Raw genomic sequence first — 20,000 nt, 5'->3', positions numbered from 1 at the left:
CCTCCCGACTTGCGATGATACGCTCTATTTCAAAAATTCCCAAAGATTAACTTGAAGACCGTCTTTTTCTTTTAATTCCGTCAAACAGAACGTCCACCGAGCTTATATTATAAAATACTGCGTACCAAATCAGTTTCTTTTCGGATCGACTCGACTTTGCGCCATATTGAATTTTCTGTAATACGATATACCGCTGACCTTTCTTAAAGGGCTCGAAATGTCCATGATTCCTAGTGATTGCAGGTTATCCGCAGTAAAACGTGGCTTCTACCTTCGATCTTTTAGAACTTGAATTAATCTCTCTATTGCTACACGGAACTCGCAATCATTTTCGCAGTTCAAGAAGAGCGAGAAAAGTGAAATGTGGCGAACAAATCATGGAGATTAGTTGGATTTGGAGATAACGTATACTAGATAGATATCTATTTATTCGAATTTACATACGTTAAGCAAGAATGCAACTTGATATATTTTAGATTGTGTTGTATTGCTTTCCTTACTTGATGTAAATGAATTCTGAAAAGCCTCTTGGGGAGAATTAATAAAGGTGTATTGTATTGTATTGTATTGTATTGTATTGTATTGTATTGTATTGCATTGAATGATGTAGGCTTTTGCGCAGGGGGAAGAACATACCACTGTCACTGACATCGAACGGTGTTATGGTCTGCTGTTTTGTACAGCCGGAAGCGTGGGTAGCCGGAAGCGTGGGTAGTACCCCGTTCAACTTCTCGGCTACGATAGTGGAATAGCCAACTGGTCTCCCTCCCGACAAGTGAGACTCTTATAAAAAGTGCTGTGTTATAATTTCACTAATTTGTTTCATTGACCCTGAAAAACCCCTGAGAAAAGCGGTTTATAGAGTGTTTTCACTCATGCGATCAGTAACCTTGTTTTTCCACCGAAACAAAAGGAAACGTTTGCATGATAATAGAGCTCAATTCCTGGAGGATTAGTTGGGAACACCATCATGGCCATCATTCCATTGTTTAGAGATACCAACTTGGCCTCCGTGACGCCACATGAGAACGTACACTCTATTGAGTAAATATTTGTTAATGTTTTTTTTTTCAGATTCTTATATTTATGGACTAAAACAGTCTCCCATGACAAAGGTTACGTATTTTGTGTTTTGAACGGCAATTCTCTCTTTTTTTAAATTCCGCCAATTTGAATTCATTACCCTTAACCCAAGCCCCCACCCCTCATCCCCTGGGTTAAAAGATAATGAAGCGCACAGGTTACAATGAAACTCTAGATATAAACCAAGAAATCAAGGTTAGAAGAAGGTGGTCGCAGTCACACCTTTTTGACGCCACTTCCACTGGGTATAGTCTCCTTAGAGAGAACAATTGAGAAGTCTTCCGAGAAACGATACTTAGCTCGCTTTGAACAGCGCATAAAGGACAGCTTAAATCCATCTGGTACAAATTTCTCATCTGGAAGACGAAGTCCAAAGTCATCTTCATCTGAAAATGTCACTTTGGAGAGATAACTCAGCAAAGCGTTTCTTGTGTCTTCTTTGGGCACCAAGTCCATATCACGAGCATTGTCTAAAATAAAGGGAGAGAATCAACTGTGTAACCCAGGGTGAACACATCATCAGCACTGAAACAGAAAAAGTGAAAGATTTCTGCTTTCCCTATCGATAACAGAGGACGAGCATTTGCTCAGCCTCCAACAATTTCACTCGACTTTCTTTCAAATCTGTCTCTTGGTTTCTCTAATCTTCGCGTATGGCTGGAAACGCCGCCTTTTTCACCTCCCAGAAAGGTATTAATCTGACACTTCTTGCCATTTGGTGCAGGGATCGATAATGCCGAAGGCTTTAAAAACAACGCTTTTATTGATGTCCACACTAATGTTTTTTGCATGCCTATACTGCCGACGCTTGACAGTTGTGTACGCACATTAGAAAGATTCATGATTATAGTTAACCTACCTGCTAGCACACGCATAGTGAGTCTGCAATCAAATTTGCAGCCAGGAAATAAGACGTTTGCCCGCAGATATTTTTCAGGTCGGAAAATTAACCATCCACGGCATCGATAACTCGTAAATGGGTCATGAAAGTCCACCTCATCCAAAATGTTCTTTACCTCAGTATAAGGGATTGGTATACCCTCCCACTTTTCTCCAACATTCTTTTTTGTGACCCATACCTGAAAGAGAAAGGACTAGTCCAATCTACAGGGTTCGTTTTCAGTACACTTGGCTTCAACGTAACAATAGACCAGAGAAAGCTCCCTTCAAGCCACGAGGCCGTAAACAGGGCTTGTTTTGCGATGTACTTTCTTGTAGTTATGTTGTCATTATTCACAAAGCAAAAGTTGGAGCACTTCGTTTTAAGGAATCATAAAGGGAAATACTGTTTATTCTCTTAACTGAATGGTTCTCATCTCTGATGGTATTCCAATAATACGACAAGAGATATAACTCAGTTACAAACTGAACACATATAAGGAAAACCCTACCGCCACTGCATTTTCTAGTAAACAAGACAAGACAAGACAAGATTTTCAGTCAAATGGCAAAAGCCGTTATCCTTAAGGTGACCGAACACAGTTTCAAGTTAATCACTTATACTTCCAGTTCTGTGATATTTAAGCAGTTTTTTTTCCTGTTAGCTCAAACTCGGTCACTGATAAGTGCAACCATGAAGGTTTCTATTTTTGACAGTTAATGTGCTCTGTAGGCTGTTACCATGGTAACGCATCTAAATTGAAACAGGGCCTAAAGGATGCTTATTCCTCATTTATGCAAAATTCACTAATTAGTTTGTTTAGAGCATTTGCTTACTTAAAATAATAGAAATAAAGTGCTTTCAACAGCCGTTATCATATCATTACAACAGACAGACTTTTCATAATTCGCTCATACACCTGACTTACCTAGCTTTCCCGAATTTTTGAGTAGTAAATCTCGCTCATATACGGCTGCATATCATTTGCATATAATTTTTGGCCCGCCAAAACAAAATGGTGGTTCCAGGCTCATTTGCATCAAATCCGCTATTTTTAATGAGGTCAACGCCTTCACCACCTGTCACGCCCGGCTCTGCCCCTACGCCAGGGATTAAATCTCTGAATACTGCTCAGGTGGCCCCAAGAATTACGGGTACAAAACGCACCGAGGCAAAGTCATTTCCAAAATCCGAGGATGCGCCATTGAACTACGACGTCATCCGTCAAAACACCCTCAACGAATTCCATCATCCCTTGGCTTGACCACCCAGCACACGCGTCACGCAGGCCCACAGCATTCATCGGGACGTCAAGGCCTACGTGCTCGCCAAACTCACAAGGATAACTATTTGGTGCATTCGAAACAGGTCCTGGATCCGACCACCGGACTGACGTATCCTTAAGGGTACGAACAGCTCTCCTACGATGATCAGGCCATTCTCCCGATCTCATGGAACGGTAAATAGTTTTTTTTTTTTTTTCAAAAAACGAGTTAAGAGTGGTCGCCCTCGCCACCACCATATCCATATGGTCAAGGACTTTTTACTTAGGGATACCTCAACAAGTACACATTCGTCCACTCTCATTAATTATTTTTTAGTCACCCACTCACTCTCTCCACTGCTAGCAGTAAGTCACTTCCAATTTGTTTAATTTTCAGATAATCTGGTGTGTAACAAGCTAGTATGATTTCGAGTAATCTCTATTTGACACAGAGTTATTTCCCAAGAGTTCATGTGCCACTACGACGGTTTTCTTTTCGAATTTTTTCAACGTCAATTAAGTCAATATGTTCAAAATAATACAATGCATTTAAATTTGGAACGATAGAAGCGAGATAAGTCGGGAAATAGCCAGCCAAAAACCGCTAAAAATCTGTCCGCCATTACTCGGACGGCATTGGAGAAGCCTGCAATTATTTTGTAAGCGGTCTTCACGCAAGACTTGGCTCGTGACGTCATACGCACATCGCTTCGTGGGCGTTTGACAAAGCGAACAAGTCGATCAAGGAGTAATGTATATAATATCAGCAAAAAGCAACTCGGCGATCTCTCACATCTCATAGACGGCATGGGAAATTAGCCGCGTTTATTTTCAGCGTTGTGCATATGACGTCAGCCCAGCTAGACCCAACCCTTTTCCTCGCTCACGGTCATTTGCCGTTCGAGTAATGGCGGACAGCGAAAACCGAAAAACTACGTTACAATAATCATACTTTCCGTGGGAATTTTGAGATAAAAATTGGCTTGATACCTATTTAGTACGTCTATTTTCAAAATCTAAAGAAAAAAGGACACGCAAAATTTTCATCGTAGTGGCACTTTCAGTCAATTGAAAGATCTGCCTAACAGGCAGCACGCACAAATGATAGCTCCGCAATGTTGAAGTATTCTGTACTTAAACATTTTGTACATAAGTCCAAAACTCAGCGTAGAATTTATTAGAATCATCGTTTCAAGCTTTAATGGCGTTATATTACACAAGGGCTGTGCTCAATGCAATTTCAAGTTCAATTACCAAGAAGCCGCTTCGCCTTGAGTTATGGCGCAAACTGAACAATTTGCGAATTTCGCAACGGAAACCAACAAGCCGGAGTCATCGAGGAGGACAACGCAAACAGAAGCCAAGTGAGGTCTGTATGGGTAGAAGAGTTCAAAAGAGTAAGCATCTTTCGCAGTTAAATGGCTTCAAGAACTCAGAACTTCAGGAAGAAGTTGATTTGCATACAACCTTGCTGTCATTAAATATTCAAAACGACACCTCTTTCAGGAGTAGAACAAACAATCGCATAGTGATCGGTAGTACCAATATTACTCGAGTCACTAATTCTGCATGGGCGCCCAAAGTACCCAAAATTATGTTGGCAAATGTCATGTCTCTAGCTCGTAAAATGGACGAAGTCAGCGAGTTTATTCTTCGCCACAACACCAACCTGGCGTTTATTACAGAAACATGGCTGAAAGACTCTGTGTCAGACGGCGTCATAGAAATTCCCGGGTTCGCTGTGGTGCGAAAGGACAGAAAACTAATTGACCATGGGGGTGTGTGTGCTTATATCCAGGAAGAAAATTGCAGATACAAGCAGTTAAAAGATCTAAATTGCTGTGAAGATCATGAATTTCTGTGGCTCTATCTAAGGCCGAATCGTCTTCCGCGCGGGTTCTCCTGTATTATCGCGGGTGTAATATACCATCCCCCAAAGGCTGACGGATCGTTAATTCGCGATCATCTATTCCGGTCCCTCGCCTTAACAGAAGCACGTTATCCTAACTGTGGCCTCTTGGTAACCGGGGATTTTAACCGTCTAAACATCGATGGTTTGCTAAACCACTTTCGACTGAGGCAAATAGTCAAAGTGCCGACAAGAAAGGAAGCTACGCTGGACCTAATACTCACCAACATGCATGAGTATTATAGCTCCCCACAAGCATATTCACCGTTCGGACTGTCCGATCACAACGTTGTTGTGGCAACTCCTATGGACGGAAAGCGCAACATTAACAGCAAAAAGGTTACCATGAGGCGTGACTTGCGAACAAGCAACAAGGCGGCGTTGGGTAGATATCTAACGCAGATAAACTGGCCGTTGTTGTTCACTCCTCTGGTGAGCTGTGAAGAGCAATGGCAAGTTTTCCAGGACGTCATATATTCAGGCCTTGATACCATCATGCCTGTCAAGCCAGTCAAGATCTGCACGGCCGACGTCTCTTGGATGAACGAGAGTTTGAAATCTCTTATTATGAAGAGACAAAAGATCTTCAGCGCATATGGCCCTGACTCAGCTCATTTTAAATATTTTCGAAACCTTGTCAACCGAGAGAGGAAAACCTGCAGAGGGAAATACTATGAGTCGAAGATCCAGCACCTAAAAGGAGAAAACTCGAAAAGGTGGTGGGATGAAACAAAACGCCTGTGCGGCCTTAAGACCTCCCACAGCGATTTGGCTAGCCAGCTTAACATCGAAGGATTACCAGAACTGCCTTTCAAAGAGCAAGCCAATGCCATCGATTCCGCTCTCCTCAAATCGCTCGGTGAGTATAAACTACCACCTCCTCTTGAGCGGGTTCCTCTCTAGTCCGACTCGCCCGAGATCTTAAGGGTAACCGAGCAGCGCGTGCAAAGAGCACTGGAAGTCCTCAATCCATCGAAGGCCTGCGGACCGGACAGAACACCCAACTGGCTGCTGAAAGAATACTGTGATTTGGTGGCCTATCCCATCACGGAAATCTGAACGCCTCCTACGCCGAACAGTGTCTTCCTACCATCTGGAAAATGGCTGACGTGACCCCCCTTCCCAAAGAAAAACCAGTGGTCGACATCAAAAAGGAATTGACACCGATATCCCTGACGCCCTGTATTTCTAAAGTGGCGGAGGAGTTCGTCGTGGATGGTTTCGTGAAACCTGTGGTCATGAGCGTCCTTGATCACAACCAGTTCGGAGCCATCCCAAATTCTTCAACCACAATGGCGCTAATCAGCATGCTGCACAGCTGGTCCTTACGGACGGAAACGGAGCCACCGTAAGAACATTGTTATTGGACTACCGTAAAGCGTTTGATTTGATAGATCATAGCATACTCGTTAGAAAGTTGCGTAACCAGTGTAAATTACCAGCTAGCATCATCAACCGGATTATAGATTTTTCATCGGACAGATCCCAGCGGATTAAATTTACATCAGAGTGTTTTTCTGAATGGGGCCCAGTCCCCGCCGGTGTACCACATGGTACCAAACTAGGCCCGTAGTTGTTCGTCCTAATGATTAACGACCTTGATACGAACGCGCAGCAATAGAAATATGTGGACAACACCACGACGTCTGAGGTAGTAGTAAAGGGCGGAGTAAGTCACGTGCAAGCAATAGCTAACAGAGTAATAGAGTGGTCTCGCGAGAACAGGGTTCAATTAAACGCCGATAAGTGTAAAGAACTGAGGATCTCCTTTGCTAAAGAGCAAAGAGCCTTTGATCCCGTCATCATAGAAGGGAAGGAGGTAGAGTTAGTGACTAGTACAAAGCTACTAGGCCTTACAATAGCGAACGATCTAACATGGAACGACCATGTAACTGAGATAACAAAAAGGCTAGCAAGAGACTCTATTTCCTAACTCAGTTAAAAAGAGCGGGAGTTCCGAAACAAGATCTAGCAATGTTCTATGTCTCGTGCGCGAGATCTGTTATAGATTATGCAGCACCTGTCTTTTTCAACGGTCTCCCCCAGTACTTAAAGAACGAGCTGGTAAGGCGCGAGAAAAGAGCAATATCAATAATAACCTCAGGAAAGTGCAACTCGGCAATAGAGGTGGGGGTAACGCCCATTTTGGAGCATCATTACGTACTATGCAGCAAGCTTTTTGATAACATTGTCAGCGATCCAAACCATAAATTGAAAGCGCTCCTTCCACCAGACTATGACAACTCACGCTATAACCTGAGACGACCGCGCCATTTTAATATGCCGAAGCTTTGTACGAACAGAACAAGAAACACTTTTATATATGCGATGTCCAAACAGTCCAGGCTGTAGTTTTATCCCACATATATACATACTTTATAAGTTAACATATTTTAACATAAATACTTTATATGGAATTTTTAATATTGTCTTCATAATCAGTTTTTGACTTATTATCTAGGATTCATTTGTAATTTTTTAAGTATTGTAAAGCATTTGTAAATAATTGCGTAATTCAGCCTTTGGCTGCGATGCAGTTTTTAATAAACTACCTCTCTATCTATCCAGTTATCCATGATCACTATTGAGGTTCAAACGTTTTTTTGTTTTCTTTACATTTGGCATTGTTTGCCTTTACCTCGCCTATTTGGGAAAGATTGTTGTCAAGACCTTCACGCAACACAAACTGTACAGCGGTTCTCAGGATGATTAGTTAAACATGACTTCTTTAACATGATTCAAGCAATTTGAACACCTTTATTCCATATCCATAATTTTTTAAAGTGCCTTACTGACTCAGTTTTTGTGATTTTCTTCTCTTTAATTTTATGCTTAAGAATGAAACTGTTCCTGCTTTTCTGGCTTTGTAACATCTGAACTACTTTGGGATAGATCTCTCCTCATTAGCACCTACTCAGTCTTCATAAAACAAAATGATACTGTAACATTTGAAATCTTGATGTTCTTAAATACCCTTCAAGCTAGCTCACTAATAGTTATCATTCTCAGCTTTGCTGTTTTTAAAACACACAATGAGAAACCTCGTGCTGCAGTTGATGCCATTTTTTCTATACTCAATAAACATCCTTCAAGAAAGTTGGATTCACGGGGCAAACAAACACAACCGGACGAACCATGGATTCCTATAAAGGCGATCAGTCAACCAGCACTACTTTGCTAAAAATAAGAACGAATATTTTCAATCCCTATTTCCAAGATACAAGGGTAATTACACGTAAAATCTATCTGGAAACCAATACGAACTCTTATTCAGAGAAAAACTAAAGGCCAGTCGCACCCAACTAGGATTGAGACTTTCACTTTACCGTAGACATTGCTGAGCAATAATTTGAACACATACTTTGAGTGTGCAGAATGTGGGCCCTGGCTTGACAGCTAGTAACTTGAAAGATGGTCCAACCATAAGCCCCTTGCAGTTCATAATTTTTTCCCCTTCTTTTATTATGTCTGTACTGTCTGAACTCCTAGTTTTTAAGTTGCAGGATTGGATGAAAGTACATACTGCATAAATATGCATAACAAGTTTACAAACTTGCCTGCTGGTCCTTAAGCATTTTCTTTTACAAAAATTTACAATTACTCTATCTTGGCTGCAAGTGTTCTAATATTTTCAAAATTGCACGAGTAACCCCAATTTTAAAGTAGGTACGCATTGAATACATGTGGATAGTGCTATGAAGTACGCATTTCGATGTAAACTCACGCCCTCACGCCGACACGAGTATTTCTCACGCATTAGCTCTTTTCTTGTAGGTAACTCTACCTTTTAAGCTTTCACAAGGACTTGAATTCCAAATTCGTTCCTTCACTGGCACTGAACTTCGGCCAATGTTCAATCTGTTCGTGTGCGCGACCAATGTTTTTGTTTCTTCAGGACTTTCACGCGTTAATATATGAATTATAGGCTGATATGTTAGCTCCAGCTGACCATAATAACATGGGCTCTCAGCAAGCAGCATGAAAAAACTAAAATGGCGGACTTATTAACGATGCAGGGTCCAATTACGGTGCAACAAAATGAATACTGTGCCAGTCCTTTAAAGTGCACCTAACCCCAAAATATAATTGTAGCTTGAATAAATCTCCATACTGAGTGAAGTTAATTGGTGAAAGAATTTTTCGATTTGGGTGAATTCTCGATTTTCTACGTCTAGTAGAAGTTGAGAAACATTTGGTTCAAGTCCGCGACCTGGGGCAAGTCGAGCTGTGACGTAGAAAGGAGAACCGCGTGAGAGTGTTTCCCGGTGTTGTTTACTATTTCTACAGCATTCATCTGTTAGCTTTTGGAATTCTTCTTTTTTTAAAAGCACTGAATGAAAAACACACACTCGAAAGTCGTCCGTCCTAAGCCATCTCTTGGAAATGTCGACGTTTTGTTCATCGCCCAAATCTTCACGCTTTAAATGTTCGGAACATAGCACTGAAGATTGCGATGGTTGCCATTTCGATCGCTTCAATCGAACAAAATCGACCCATTTCTTCCTTCTTTTCTTGGCTTCTGTACGATCGTCGTTGTAGAATGGCAACTTATGAAGAGAAATACCTTCTTTTAAATTTCTCACGTTACTACAACCAGCAGCAATACATCTCTTTGGCATTTTCTGGACTACAACAGTGGACCATATGCGAACTATGTGAACTACGTCAACACACTCGTTCTCCTTTCTACGTCATAGCAACCACTAGCCCCAATCCTCCCGTTACTCGGACTTGAACCAAGATGAAAGCCATTTAGGTGCGATTTTTCAAACTTTGAGGGGCCATAAAAGATACTAGATTTGAGCAAAGCTAATAATTTTTTCACCAATGTACTATTAAAAATATGGTAAATCATCTACTCTAACTAGAATTTGGGGGGTTAGGTGCACTTTAATTCTGCATTAAATCAACCTTTTGTAAAGTTATTTACAACCTTGTTACCTTAGTTTATTGAACGTAATCCGAGAAACGAGAGACACAACACTGACGTCTTACAGTTTCTTGAAAGTTGAAGGCTTCTAGTGAAATACAGTAGAGAACAGTAACTCAAAGAGGCGTTTTCTAGTGTAGCTTACAGCACTTTCTTTACACGTACTACTTCAGAATTAGAAAGTTCAAATGGCTTGGAAGAAGTCTTCGATTGGCTTCGACGTTGCTTAAAGTGCCCATAACCTAATTTTTCTCACTTAGTCATCTGAATCTACACATATCTCATAGATGTTTCGGGAAAAAAAAATTGCGATTTACCCAAAACGCGATTTGAAAATGAAATTAGAAAACGTTCAAATTTGCCGCCATTTTGGCTCACCATTCGCCTTAATCTTCTATCGATTCTTCCCGGTCACAATACTGCTGTGACGTAGATTAAGGAACACGTGACTTCAAGTGAAAAAGGAATAGCGATATAAACAATGTAGTAAGGAATAATTCCCTTGAAAATGCCAAAAAGATGCGTAACCACTCGATGTAACAACACAGCTGATACTAAAAAAAGAATAAGTATACGTAGGAATCCTTCGACTCGCAAAACGGATACCTCAAAAAAGAAGGAAAAATGGCTGCAGATTTTGTCTTGGTAAAAAGAAGCCCGGTAAAACTTCTTCACTGTGCTAGAATCACTTCAAAGAGTATGACTTTCAGTTTTGTATGGACAGCAAAACGAAAAGATCGTTGAAGGCGGATGAGATTCGCTACAGGAACAGACATAAGCGTTGACTATAATTCCCTCGCGAGACCTTCCTTATCCTCTAGTTCTTTTCTGTAATTTTGTAGCCATTCCTCGTCTGCTAATGGTTCTTCCACGTAGGGTTCCGTGTAGTTCTGGGTTTCAGTGCTAGCGCTGGCTGACTCGTCGAGACCGGCAACTACTCGCCTCAAATTCTTTTTTTAAAATCGCCACTGAGTTTATTCACTTCCAGATTCAGAGGCACTTTCCTTGATGATAAATATAGGCATGATTGATTTTTTTTCTTTAATGAAAAATACCAAAAACGATCGCTGAGCGATACCTTGGCTTTGATTAGTAAGAAAAGATAAGACCCACGCCAACAAGTATTCCTTATCTACGTCACAGCGAGCCCGTGAGGTCCTGGCCAGCGGAAGGGGTGTACCAAATAAAAGTAGGATTGAAAAAATCGTAGAAAATTCGCCTCTCGCTGGAATTTTGTCAATAAAAGATATGGTTTATCAATTAAACATGCTTACCATAAATACCTTTGCTTAGAAATAATTGATTAAATTATAGTGCGTTATTGTTTCTGAGATGGTGTTTGTAATATTCAGCAGCCTTACCAAGCATTTCAGTAAAGTGGTCGGATTAACGAGGTAATTTTATAAAGAAAATAACGACTGTGGACTTCAAAAAGTGGTCGTTGGTAGTCGGAGTGGTCGGATTAATAAGGTTTCCAGATAAGATAGGCTCAGTCTCCAGCCGTAGGTCGGGGGCATATCGAGACACCCACGGCTGGAGACTGAGCCTTCAGATAAGAAAAGAAGTGAAATTTTGTTCGGGCAACAATAATGTGGTCGTGATAAAAGGGTTGTCGTATTAACGAGGAGGTCGTAAGGCGGGGTTCCACTGTATTTAGGGACACCAAACAGATGATAGAAAGCAGATTTGCAAAGCGAGTTCACGTGCGGAGTCATGAACATCGTGTTATCAAAGATTACACTTATATTTCTGGCATGTTTGGTTGGTTGAATAACATCTGTTCCACAGTGGAGCAGCGGGTTGGAGATTTGTGGGCTGTATTTGGAGAAGAGAAACAGAGTGTACAGATGAAATGACTTGTTGTGTAATCTTAAAATATCAGCCAATGGAGACGTATAGAGCAGATACACAATCAGACCAAGAACGGAACCTTGAAGGACACCACACTCTAAACCAAGAGTTGACTACTTTTCTTCCTCAGTCAATACATATTTTGAGCGATCAGCAAGATATGATTTTAACCATTCGAGGGCAGTGCCACAGATTCAAAATTTAGACATCAATCTTTCAAGCAAAATACTGTGATCAACAGTATTGAACGCCGCTAAAAAAATCAAGAAGCAAGAGGACAACCATTTACATTAATCAATGGCAGGAAGGGCAGTTTCACAGCTATGATACTGTTTTATTGTATTATTGGTGAAAACTTCAATGCTGAATGATGCCTCCCTAAAGCCTATATGTAGATTTCCTCAAGGCTCAGCCCTTAGAACCCTGCTATTTCTGTTGTATATTTAAATGGACTTCCTAATTCAAACAAATTTATGTTCAGACTTTTTGCTGATGACACTCAGCCCCAAGTCGAGCATGTTAACTCTTAAGCCCCGGATACAAGTTGTAACATTGTTAGAAGGACACGTCCCAACATTGTTATAAGAATGCTTCTAACAACGTTGGATAGCCATACATAACATTTTTGGACACAATTTCCAACTCCGCCATTTTGGATTGCTCATGGTTCTCGGATTGGAGACCGGGCGCTTAACTCTAATTGGTCTTTGCAGTACAATATTGTTGAAAGCGCAGCTACACGCTTCAACATTTGTTGTATGTTCGAGAAAATGTTTGATCGTAATCAAAACATTATTCCAACAAAAAATGTTGAACAAACGTCATCAAACATGCATGGTACACGCTCTCACATTGCTGATCCAACAAATGTTTTATAACGTGTAGCCGGGGCTTTAGGCCACCCTGTCTCCCACATGATGCAGTGTTTCTAAGTGACAGATATCGCCAGTCCATTATTATTAATTGGTTGAGGGACAACTGGCCTGAGCTAACTTATTATTAGCCTTACCAGGAGTCCATTACCAGAAGAGTAAAACCTTGATATATTCAGCTCGATTAGTTTCGCCATACTTGGGTCGACAAATAATTATTGTAAATAGCAATTAATAACATACAAATAAACGTCGTTGTTGTTGTAACCTGCATTTTTACAGACCAAACTATTCTCTAGATCAATTTTCTTACCCACACAGACCTTTCCAGCCAATCATAAACCTTACATAATAAATAGTTCCTGAGGGTTGAGAACGGTGACCTGTGTGATACTCATTATTTCTTTAGGTAAACACCTCCATAAAAGTCTGTGAAAATGCGGTGTCACATACCTAGTATTGGGTAAAAGGGTCTGGGTATAATGGGCTCATGGCCTTACCTTGAATTTTAATTCACCTCCATATGGCATTTTAAATGCTAAATCATATCTGGATAGATAGTCGTCATATTCAGGATGCAACTCTTTCCCCAAGTGTTCTTCCACAAATTTTTCATCGAAGTTTATCCCTCCTTTAAATACAGTTTTCCACTTTGTTCCCTCGAAGAGCTTGTGGACAGCGTTTTCGATACTCCACTCATCATCAGTGTCTAACAAACACACAAATAAAAAGCGAAAAATAAACAAACAGGCCTAGCCAAACAGATCCAACTTGTTGGTTCAATATAATCCAGCATTGTTGAATCCAACATGCTGCACTTGTTTGGGCACCATGTTGGACGATTCCCATCAAACATCGAACATGGTTTTCATCATCATCATCCAACATTTCATTCCTGTATTTCATTCTTGGGCGTCAACGATAATATTGAATGTATTTGGCCACGGTATTCAACATTGGTGAATGCATGCATGCCTGTTAAAGTGACAGCTATTGGCATCCTTGTTGATGATTTATTCACCAGTCGCCTCGTGGGTAAAAACCAACAGAATGGCAAGTGGGAAAAGTTCTAAGTCTTTGAACAATAAACGCTTCACAACGTCTCTTCAAATAGAACGGGAAAAGGGAAAAGGAGCTCTGTGGCGGCTAGGCTGGGGGAATCACGGAGGTTGTCCGAGGAAGAAGTTGAGACATTGATTGACCTACTACAAGAAAGACCATGCATGGGGCTCAATGCAGTTGGCAAAAAAATGGAAATCCAACGATGTAGTCCCAAGCTAGTAGGATCCGAAGGATACACAACGCTTTGCTAGAAATGTTAAGTGATTTGAGTGCACAAATAGCGACAGCGAACTACTAGCAGATCCATGGTCATTCATTGAATGAAAAACATATTGTCGTGAGTGGGAATCGAACCCGCGTCCCCCTGGTCGGGTGTGCTAACCACTGCACCATCACGACAACCCTGCCGGAAACAGAGCAATCGGTGAGGTGATTGGTTAGCCACGGGGTTCCTCGGCGATTAACATTCAGGAACAGGACGTACATCGGATCATCCGGGGATGATTCACAGGCTACCAGCTTCGGATCCTACTAGCTTGGGACTACATCGTTGGATTTCCAGCCTTGGTAATTCAATTATATAATTTGTTATCAGCTGGTAGCCTGTGAATCATCCTCGGATGATCCGATGTACGTCCTGTTCCTGAATGTTAAACGCCGGGGAACCCCGCGGCTAACCAATCACATCACCGATTGCTCTGTTTCCAGCGGGGTTGTCGTGATGTGGCAGCCTTGTTAATTCAAGAAAAAAAAAAATATATATATATATAGCAATTATTGAATGAGGCTGAGTAGGATATGAAGAATTCTACAGGTCGAGGAGGGTGTTATCCACCAAGACCAAAGGCCGAGGTGGATAACATCCTCCAATCATTGCTTTATTATTCATTCAAAATATTTTCTTCGCTCAAACTTCTAAACCTACTCACAGCCATTTTCCTGCTCAACAAAAGTAACACAATCTCGTCCCCAACTTTTTTCGGTCAACGGTTCAAGAATTTGCAGCGGGCTGCACTTTTAACGTCATTTTGACGTCATCGGTTCAATAATCTGCAGCGGGCTGCACTTTTGACGTCATTGATTCAAGATGACGAAGTTTCTTTCCAAATTTGGTGAACAGCAGCTGGTTATGGTGAATTATGCATGTGGTTTTAACCAATCAGAAACGGGGAAATATATAAAAGCAGAAATAATCCATTCCAAGCATCTGACATCTGAAAATTTTGGAAATTCCAACCAAAATTTTGGGGTATACATGTACATGTAGAGTGCACCCAATAGCAAGCATTACCAACTTTATCTTGTTAAACATTGGTTCCTTTTCAACTGGATACGACCACCATTTTCCTCTTACTTTGTTACAATATTTCAGTCACATCCATTTATCTTCATGGTTTTTGAAGACTCCTTTGCAGCTATTTGATGCAAAAGTGAAAATTATACCTTCATCAGGCTGGTGAATAAGAATGGTTCCAAAGTGACACCATATATCGGCTTTCAGATGATGTTTTGTTTCCATTTCACGTTTAAGCCTTTCAAGCGAGTGTAACACTTCTACCTCTAAGTCCTTAAAATAAACTGGGTCATTCCCAGGATTGAGAGATTCCTGAAAAAGCAAAAGAAAAAGTACTTTCAGAGAATCTGACTAACCAGTCATTCATTTACTTAATTCATCGATTAATTAATTAATTCATTAATTCATTGAAAAGCCTAACTTTCAGTCTCAGGGACCAAATTACGAAGGGCACATCTCGACAAGAAATGTGAGAAAGTGTATACAAGTCGCTTTGGCAGCTTTGATCCCACAGTACAGCACCACAGCCAGATGTACATTGTAATATTTTGTTCGGAGGCAATTTGATGAGGCAGCAAAATCAAAGTACCAGGAGAAAAACCCTGAGTCAGGTTGAGATCAACCGAAACTCAGACTGAGGTGGGAGGAGCAGATGATGACGATTACGCCAGCCTGACTTCCAGGAACCGGGCTTGTAACAAAGGAAAGAGTAAAACGAGGGTCTAGAGGAAAAGTGACGGCAGAATGCATTGTCATAACAAAGGAGGATAAGACGGGGATGAATGACTGATTACCTGAAATGAATGATGATGATGGCGACGGCGAGGATGGTCAGGATGATGATTGCTTTACTTAGTTGGGGGGATTTCAAACGAATATGTACGAGTCTTCAAACGAATATGTACGAGTCCTGACAAGAGACATGTACCTCTAGTTCATAACTTTCGATTGATCTTAACCGGTACCCTGCTTGGGTGTCATCTTCTTTATCCAATCTGAGGTTAGTATTTCCAGGCATATTAAAATCATCAATGTAGCAATGAATACTGTTTGAATATTTTTGGTCACGCTTTACTTTTCCTCCTTCCTGTAAGCAAAGCCAAACGACATACATCATCAGTCAAATTGCCAACATTTGGATGTACCCATTCTGCCAAAACCCGCCAATGAGCAAAAGGCATATTGATTGCTATTTCCCTTAAAAGTCTCACTAAAAAGTGATCTCAAGGCTTATGAATCCTATTCACTTCACTTTGCTTTTCCGTCATTTTACAACAGAATATGTTTTGCGAGAAAACATGCAAAAACACTCAGTTACATGTAATTCCACAGTAGCTAGCAAAATACTTTTTTTCCAGATTGCTATCTCATCCTGTGCTGTTTTCAAAATGTTTTAAATCATGATGGGTAAAGTTTTAACACAGGCCAAAACAACGTGAACTCCATGCTGCACTTTTTGCAGACAGTGTGTGGGTTATTTAAAAATCCTACTGTGATATACAAGAGCAAAGGTTGGGAGCATGAAGGCGTCTATAATGGCTTATCGTCCTCATCTGAGAAGACTAGAAAATTGCAGATCTATTAGTAGTTGTCAGGGCAAGAGCAGCAGTTTTCTCGGTTATATAAGACCCTGAAAGTTAGTGAATACGTAAATCAAGACAAAGCCCTCAGGTTCTGCAGACTAGCATGTTACGCAAATGATTGCAATTCTCATTAACAGTCATTTGCCTTAAAACAGTTCATGTGAATCAATTTACCTCATCTTAGGCCAAGACATTTTAGCTGTGTGCGCGTGCTTGTAACCGTTATTAAGAATGTTATGTGTGGCACCTTTTTTTGCATTTCAAATTTATTTCATTATTTGTTTGTTTGTTTGTTTTGTTTTATGTTTATGTTATCTCAGAATACACTTTAAAAAATAAAGTATAGGTAAGGACTACTTAATGCTCAATTTTTTATGAAGTGAAAAATTTTTCAATATACTGAAAAAGTGCAACCCTGCAAAAATCTTGTTGGCTTTCCTACAGTCAGAATCCTCATTCACAACTTTTGTCGCCTAAAAATCTCAGTACATTAAATTATAATATCCTTATCTCCTATTTTATGAATCTGCTTTAAAAGCAGTCTGCAGTCCTCATTTGTGGGCTTATTTCTTTAAATTAAGCGATAATAAAAAAACCAATAATTGTTATTTTTTTATTTGTTTGAAAAATTCGGTAATTGTTGTCTACATGTACTTCTCTATAAAATCTGCTCTGAACGACAAAATTCAAAGTGACTGAAAGAAATAGTTTTCCTTATAATAAAAGATGTCAAGAATTAGTAGCGATAATAAAAAAAAAAAACAAAAATTTTTTTTTTTTTTGAAAAATTATCTTGAGGTAGTTGCTGAAACCCATAAGGGTTGAAACGTGTAACGGCCCCTTGTGTGCTGGGAAACAAGCTTCTGAATATTCAACTTGCTAATTACCATATTTTGAACAACAAGAGCGAGGGGTTTCCAAATATGGTACTTAGCATTGAAACATTCAACCAACCAGTTTGCACTGAATATTCGGAAGCTGTGAACGTGCGTTACACGTTTCAACCCTTATGGGTTTCTGGTAGTTGTTATAAACATGTACTTCTCTATAAAATCTTCTCTGAAAGGCATTTTATACTCAGAAAAAAAAATTAGAAAGTAATTGAAAGAAATAATTTTCCTTATAATAAAATACGTCAAGAATTAGTAGCTCATTTAAACCACAAAATAAAAAAAACATTGAAGAGGCATTGACAAGGTTGAAAAAAGGGGGAGAAAAAAGAAAAAAAAAGAATCAGAAAAGCGTGAAGAATTAAGCAGTAAGATTAGAAGAACAATCACGAAATCACAACTGCATCAAGAGGTTATGCAAAAGAATATACTTTTAAATTATTTTTTTTAAAATATATATTTCTAAGATCCGATTCCCTTTTTTGATAAAATTTCAAACAATGTAACGGAATAACAAAAATACACGAGTGTTTGCTTCTTTTGCTCACTTTAACATGTACCAACAAGAGAAATTTACAATCTTCGGGAAGTCAATGAGTGTAAAGTATTAATGAATTTAGAAAAATCATTTTAAGTCACTGAAAGGAAACAGCTACTTTCTTCTTCCAACGTTTATTCCTAAACTTAGTAAATGATGTTGAGGGGGAGATCTTCAAGTATGCTCGCGGTAATTTAACAACGATTCGTGCGTGGAATTGAAGGGAGATTTTAATAGGTCTTGAGCAGGGACGGTACAAAGTGTGGACCCCCATCTGGACCCCACTCGAAAAAAGAAAGAAAACAAAAGTTCGAGGATACGAGCCTGTACTTCTTGAGATGGCCTTAATACATTTCATGTCATTTATTGCAAATGTATACTTTGCCATTGAGTAGACTCTAAATCATAAGTAAGTGCGATCTGTTTGATTAAAAAACATAAGTTGTGGTCAAGATAACTATGCATTGTTTCTGGGGAAACAATACAACATAAATAGTCCCATGAAAGGACGTGGTCGCAAGTAAAAACTAGTGTATCTAATAGATAGTAATGCTGCGGTACATTTCGTTGATAGTGACAACATTTATCATTGATAACCGCAGAAAGATCGTATTGAAGTCAGTGGGACATATTTTACTTTGTTGAGGGAATAGAAGTATGGTCGATAAGCCGACATTTAACCCAGATCACCCTATCCAGACCGTGACGAAGTGGAGGAAACGTAATCGGAAAGATAATACAAAACTCTGGCAGATGAGCTGCCACTGATCTGAAATTCATGAAAATGAGAAAGCAAGTCACTACAAACTCTCCTCGCATCAGATCGCGAAAATCGAAAGATCCGCATCAGATATAGTCTAAATTGTAAGCAGAAAGAAATGAAATTGTAACTTAAAATCTGTCCTGGTACTCATCAACAAATGTCTCAGGAACTATAATCAGGGATAATCAGGGCTATGGGCTTGAATCGCATGGCAAGCTTAAATGAAGTCAGCTTCGATTGCATGAATCGCAGCACATTTGAAAATAAAGCGTTTAATAGTTAAATCGTAGTTTTTCTAACTATCCTATAACTTCAAGTTTGAGCAACGACAATTTCATCACAGTTGTTCTTATGATTCTAGCTTCAACCCGAAGGACGCGTAACGGGCACCAAGCGATGAAATACGAACCTCGAAGTTCAGATATCGTTGTCAGAATTTTCTGCAAGAAAAAAGTGGACGATGTAACTTAAAATCTGTCAAAATTCACAGAACTTTCACATACTGGAAAGAAAGCGACGCATAGGAAAGTCATGCACGATACGAGAAAGCAAAACAACACCTGGTCCACTCACGTTTATCATCGAAAGCTGGATCACTATGTTAATGCAAAATAGCAGCACATTTGAAAAAAAGGTGTTCTTCGCAATTCTGATAACAATTCCTCTAAAACTCTACTATGCAGGCGAAATCGGGCAAAACGATGACACAGACCGAAGTTCAGATGTGAGAGCTTTATGCACGACAGAGGCCAATGATGTAACATAAAAGCTGTCCAGATTAAGGCCTCGTCCACACTATGCCGGATAACTTTGAAAACGCAACTTAAGGTGCAAAAACGGAACAAATGTTTTCCGTCCACACATGAAAACGGATAAAATGTTCTGCGGCCACACTACAGCGTTTTATCGGTGGCACAATTGCTTAATATCGTTTTGCGCATGCTCACATGTACAGTAAGCAGACATTCAGTACAGTCAGCAGACATTCGAAAATTTTCAGGCGACAGCAACTTCGTTAACAAAGTTGTCCCACCACGCACTCGTTTTGGCAGGTCGAGTCCAGAAGCGTCTCTGTTTGTAA

General features: G+C 40.1%; 2 protein-coding genes and 1 pseudogene across 2 annotated transcripts in view; 2 read left to right on the top strand and 1 right to left on the bottom strand.

Annotated features, from left to right (window-relative positions):
* Positions 1–20,000, bottom strand: part of LOC137992744 (uncharacterized) — a 67,660-nt gene that overhangs the window by 18,540 nt on the left and 29,120 nt on the right. Inside the window, exons 10-14 of the mRNA XM_068838242.1 lie at positions 16,074–16,232; positions 15,295–15,457; positions 13,290–13,498; positions 1,943–2,162; positions 1,306–1,553 (exon numbers count right to left, since the gene is read on the bottom strand). Coding sequence (XP_068694343.1) covers positions 1,306–1,553; positions 1,943–2,162; positions 13,290–13,498; positions 15,295–15,457; positions 16,074–16,232 — 999 coding nt within the window. The remainder of the gene's footprint in view (positions 1–1,305; positions 1,554–1,942; positions 2,163–13,289; positions 13,499–15,294; positions 15,458–16,073; positions 16,233–20,000) is intronic.
* On the top strand, positions 4,837–6,039 carry LOC137987111 (uncharacterized). Its single transcript, XM_068833683.1, has one exon. It carries the CDS (start codon positions 4,837–4,839, stop codon positions 6,037–6,039), a length of 1,203 nt encoding a protein of 400 aa, XP_068689784.1.
* LOC137992747 (uncharacterized) lies at positions 6,722–7,488 on the top strand (annotated as a pseudogene).

Source organism: Montipora foliosa, chromosome 2, assembly GCF_036669935.1.
Source record: "Montipora foliosa isolate CH-2021 chromosome 2, ASM3666993v2, whole genome shotgun sequence".
NCBI lineage: Eukaryota > Metazoa > Cnidaria > Anthozoa > Scleractinia > Acroporidae > Montipora > Montipora foliosa.
The sequence above is the reverse complement of the archived record's forward strand: the minus strand, read 5'-3'. Positions and strand labels throughout refer to the sequence as shown.

What these genes read in the sequence shown, in the direction of transcription:
- LOC137987111 (XM_068833683.1), top strand. Translation starts at nt 4,837, where the DNA reads ATGTCTCTAGCTCGTAAAATGGACGAAGTCAGCGAGTTTATTCTTCGC.